Raw genomic sequence first — 5,634 nt, forward strand, 5'->3', positions numbered from 1 at the left:
TATATATATATATATATACCTGTGCCTAGGTAAACTGCTTGTACCTGATGATGACAAAACCTTCTCCAAGCATTGAACATTTGTTAACATGTTAAACATCTAATGGAGGTTTTTTTGTTACTCATTTGATCTGTCTCTAAACTGTACAAGTGTCTTCTAATTGAAGAAATTTCTGTAGCTTTCAAACAGATATAATTTAACACACAAATACTTTCACAATTCACAAACAAATGAAACTAAAATTAAGATTTATAGAAACTGTAAAAAAAACAAAAAACTATACATTAATTCTACTATTACATTTTCCTTACAGCAGTAGTAATATTACAAATTAGTAAGTGTTCAAACCACTTGATGTGTCATCATGACAAGATTTCAAACCAAGGCTTGTACAAAAACTCGGGGAAACATTTGAAAATCAAGAAACAGATAATATATTCACAAGGGGTGATTCCTAGCAAAAGTAAAGTAATTCTTTGGGACACATCCCCTCGATCTGCTCCTTCTCATACAACAATAAACAAAAGTTACCCAATTTTAAACTAGAAACATAAAACAATGTAAAAAAAACCAGTAAATGTATGCTATTTAACCCTTAAATAGCCAGAATTGGTAGTGGGTACTGCCTGCCAGCAGTTCAGAATTATGTAGCTTTGTGCCTAACAATAAATAAGCATAATGGCAATGTTTCAATTACTTCAGGAATTGGAACAATCAGAAGCCCTGATTTTGATTAGTTGGTCATTTTCAAGACACTAACTGATATAATCTTTGCTCAATGGCAATCAATTAATTCTCCCAGATTGAATGCTCAGTAATCCAGAAAAATATGAGCCAGAGATAAATTTTAAGAATCATGGTCTAAAAGTAATTTTTTCTTACATTTTAAGCTATTAAGCAACTTCAGTTTAAAAAAAAATAGTAATAAATTTTAAATTGTTTCTATCATTTCTGAGCTATTTCTGAAATATTTTTTCAACCCATATCTTGTCATGGAAATTCAGAATAGAAACAAAAACAAAATTTACCATTAATTCTGACAGATTTTCTTAGATAAAGCCAGCCATCACTATCGACTTTCATATTCTAACCATTTTCCAAAACTTACTTGCATTTCTTTGTCCTCATCTATGATTTAATTATGCTTATAATAGTTTCAAAGTAACTGGTGACTATCATGTGTATATTGGGTGTTTTGTCACTCAGCATTTACTAGGCTCCACATGGCAGAATGAGTAGACAAACTTCATGAAATGTTTGTTTAGAGAAATATTGTACCAAATGTTAACGTTCAAATTACCATCATAATGAGTAATTTTATGTTTTGCCTGTTACACCATCTAGTTTCAAGAACTAACAAAAAAGAAAGTGGGTTAAATTACTTGTTTTCTATGTAAACTACATACAGGACCCCCTGCAGTAATTATTGGGATTAATTGCAATATTGATGGTATTTATATTTGTATTTTTTTCATATGAATTCCAATCAGTAATTTTATGGTTAATTTAGCTTATTAATGAAATAACTAATGCTTCTTTTAATAGTGTAATTACCTTTTTTTCTAAACATCACAGACCACTACATACCAAAATTTATCCAGCTGTGAAAAGGTTTGAAAAAGATTGCATTGAGGTATAACTAAATTTTATGGAGGGAACTTCTGAAATTGTTACTTGTAGGACAGAAGCTTACTAGAATCCAAAGTTAACCTATCTACAATGAACTTTTAATGAACAGTTTTATAAGTAGACTATGACATAAAAATCTTAAAAGAATCAACCTACCTTCCAGCTTCAAAGGTAAATTTTGTAGAATCACTTCCATACCGCCTAAGAGCAGTTAAAGGCCAAGTTACTAGTTTGATACGTGGATTGGTTGTATCCCACAAGTAGATATTTTCATGAGTTACTTGCAACAAACACTCTCCAAATACATCAAGTTTAGGGGTTGGCATCAGGTACACATGGAATTGTTCTATAGGAAATAGATGGGTTTGTTGGACATTTACAAAAATTTGCACATATTCTGTGTATTTTAAATTCCAAGTGATTCTAAACCCATTAGCTAAAGAATCTAGAAAGCATAAGTATTTATCATTGAAATTGGAATGAACACCTATCCTGCACAAGCACAGATTTCAAGTATTTTGCTGTAAACTATTGAACCATAAAGAAATAAAGTAGACAGCTATAAAAAACACATTTTTTGTGGTGTTTAAAATCTTACATAATAAAATAATTGTGGACTAAGAAAGAGAGAGAATATGCAGGTATTCAACATTAAGATTATCTAATTGTTATTATCAAAACCAAATTTTTTTACAACATTAATAATACACAAAAGGAAGTTTTATACAGAAAAGTTAATACTATTTGAAAATGAAATCTAAGACTATAAAAAGAGGATTGGCTAAAGGAATAAACTTTGCTAATATTATCATATTTACAAATGTAAACTAACATGTAGAGCAAGGTTATACAGTTATTTCTCTAATATAAAAATTTTAGTATACAAATTTTAAAAAGATGTTGAATAATAATTATACTCATTTACTTCATGAATATGAAATTGAGAATAATGGACTTTTTGCAAGAATTAAAAAAGCTTTCAATGAAAAACATAAAAAGTTTATGTCATTATAAAAACCTTTAGTATGCATATTTTTGAAAGGCAAACCATTCTTGACCAGAAGCAAGCAGCTACAGAAATCAAAGGAGATTGTTGGGTTTGTTTTGCCAAAAGGTAACATGCTTCATAACTGTGATTAGTCAGATGGTGATGATGTTAAAACAACATATAGATGTGTCCAAGTTATATAAACCACATGACCATTAAGCAATACCAGTGTGGTTTTGATAATTGAAGGCACGCAACAATTGTTTTTCTTATATTATATATATTTAAATAACCAAAAATGATGTTGAAATATATACATTAGAAACACAGGACAGCATTATTCAACTTTTGTTTTTTCATACAAGAGAACTCTTTAGCTTAAAGATCAAAAACTTAGAGTTCTTACAATTTTTTTTTTTTTTTTTACTTTGTTTAAAGGTAAATTACTAGCACAGAATTGTGCACAAGAAAAGTATTAAAAGTAAGAACAACTGGATAACAAAACTATCTAAATCTAGGTTAATATCCTCTAATGAGCTTCTCTCACTTCTCTAGTTGAAAACTACAGTCTAAAAAATATGGCAACTTTACCTTGAAGCTCTTTCTGGATTCCAGGACTGAGAATGTCAGGTTCTCCAGTAATAAGACTTGTCTGGGGTAAAAGACATTCTTGAGCTAACAGCTTCACCCATGTGTCTGCTTCAAGTTCTGGCATTAAAATAGTAAACACATTTACTCTTAACTGCCCCAATGACAAGAAGTGAAGTGTAAAATAATATCTTTAAATAAAGTTAAGGACCTAATAATGGAAAGAATTAGGGTAAACACAAAGAGAAAATAATTTTTAATAATACTGTATCGTTATGTGTGTATACAAGTTCATGTACAAAAAAGTATATAAAGGCATGCTATTTTTTCACTTCATATAAAACTTGACTTAATTCAATTAAACACAAACACATTCTTAAGTTTTAATCAACTATCTATATTTCATCTTAAAAAAAGCACAAACTCAAAGTGCAAAAACAATTTATATTATTACATCAGGTATTCGTTTTAAATTAAACTTTACAAATGAACATTTTATTTGCTTTTCTTAAACTTATTTTTTCATGTACCTGTATTTATTGTCTTGAACAGTGTTTCATGCAGTATTTAAAATTCCTTTCTTTAAATAAGAAACTAAAATTTTAGTGACTGTTTTATTCTGTATACTGTTTGTCAATGATTATTCACATACTTCCATTACTGCACATTTGTCAAGGTCATAATTACACATCTCCCAAGTCTAGTTTGATATATTTCATATTAAACAACAATGTTGACAAGGAGTACTGCCATCTGAAATATAATTATTCTATATTTTTTTTTGTTTTTCATACTTCATGTACACCATAATCTGAGTGTTAATTTCAACAGTGATAAAATATGAGATGGCTCAAGACTGGATATAAACCAATGTAAGAATACCTTCGTGGATTGAAATCTAGTTACATTTAATAAGATGTGAAATACACAAAAAGAAATCCTTAATGCTTCACTTACCACAATCAGAAGCCAAACATTTAGTTTCTGCATCCTGAAAACAGATTGAAAATGCATGCTTCCTGATACTTGAAGTCAAACGAGATACAAGAGTTACAGTACTTAGAACAGCAACCTTATGGCTTCCCCCACAAGAAGCTGTTTTTTCATCTAGGTACTTTTCTAGTCGACGAGGACCCTTACTAGAAGCTCGTCGTAAGACGATCCATCGTCGCTGCCATATCTGAAAGAAGTAACAAGTGTCTGAAATTTTACTGTAAAAGGACAACAACAAAAACTATCAGTATTAACATCATTACCCCACTTCTACACATACTTACAGTTTAACTATTAATAACTGGTAAATATATTTAGTTTCAATTATCAAAATATGGCCATAGTTGGTTACTTAATTTTCTTTATAAAATAGGTTAATGTAGCCATTTACAAAATGTCATTTTTTAAATGCACAAAAACTCAAGTGTAATCACTGAACATTGTTTCATTTATGTGTGAATGGATGTATGTACATACTGTACCAGTAATCAGTTTAAATCCAACAAAAAAACATTTTCCTATAAAAATACAAGCATTTAACCACTGTTGGTAAAAAAATTAATGACACTTCTCTTACCGTCTCTCTGTGTTACAATCCACAAACTGTTTTGTAATTACAATAAATATAATTATTCACTTCATAACTATTACCATCACATAACTGCATATCAACTGTTGAGTGCCATATTTTCAAGGTAAGAACTAACATTATACTAACTTTATTCTCAACAATACTACATGTAATCAAAGAAAAACAGAGTCATTTTTGAAGACTTCAAACTTCTAAATTACTCGTAAAACTCATGTTACACCAACATAATGTTATATATTTCACAGTTTTCTATGTTAATCTAAATAGTTTGTGTACTTACTCCTAGTTTACAACTGCGTATCCTCACATAGCCTTGCTTAACAATATCTCCTATATCTGTAGCCATTTGTTGATGCCGTTAACAAAGAATATGCATGGTTGTTTCACCTATGCAAAAAAGAAGAAGAAATTTTTAATTACTTAAGCAAGTCATACATAATGATGGTAATACACATACAACATGAACTGTAAGGCTTTTATTATCATTTTTCCTACAGACTTTTTCACTTTTAACAAGTCACCGAAAGTAAATAGAAAAATAACTCCTCCCCAAACCCTAAAACTATAGGTTCAAAATGTCACAAAAATACAAGATAAAGATAAAAAGTAAAAGTAAAGATAAAATTTGAGGTTGGTTCAAACCGATGTTATGAATACTCTTTCAACCTATTCCCAGAAACTCATAAAAGTTTGTATTCAGGTTATTAGCGAGCTATAAAAAACACTTACAAGAAATTTGAGTGGCAAGTGAAAAGTTTATTTTATAATACTTTTCAAAACTAACAATTACTTCTTAACAGTTCAAGCCCCCAGAACTAACATATATATATATATATATATATAT

At 29.4% G+C, this 5,634-nt stretch overlaps 1 protein-coding gene across 2 annotated transcripts in view; it reads right to left on the reverse strand.

Annotated features, from left to right (window-relative positions):
- The window catches only part of LOC106469626 (docking protein 5-like), an 11,944-nt gene that overhangs the window by 3,264 nt on the left and 3,046 nt on the right, over window positions 1-5,634 (reverse strand). For both annotated transcript variants that reach the window (XM_022398208.1, XM_022398207.1), the window contains exons 2-5: window positions 5,071-5,177; window positions 4,163-4,385; window positions 3,209-3,325; window positions 1,786-1,975 (exon numbers count right to left, since the gene is read on the reverse strand). In XM_022398208.1, the coding sequence (XP_022253916.1) occupies window positions 1,786-1,975; window positions 3,209-3,325; window positions 4,163-4,385; window positions 5,071-5,136 (596 nt within the window). In that variant the 5' untranslated portion in view covers window positions 5,137-5,177. The remainder of the gene's footprint in view (window positions 1-1,785; window positions 1,976-3,208; window positions 3,326-4,162; window positions 4,386-5,070; window positions 5,178-5,634) is intronic.

The sequence above is a fragment of the Limulus polyphemus genome, unplaced genomic scaffold, assembly GCF_000517525.1.
Source record: "Limulus polyphemus unplaced genomic scaffold, Limulus_polyphemus-2.1.2 Scaffold3579, whole genome shotgun sequence".
Lineage (NCBI taxonomy): Eukaryota > Metazoa > Arthropoda > Merostomata > Xiphosura > Limulidae > Limulus > Limulus polyphemus.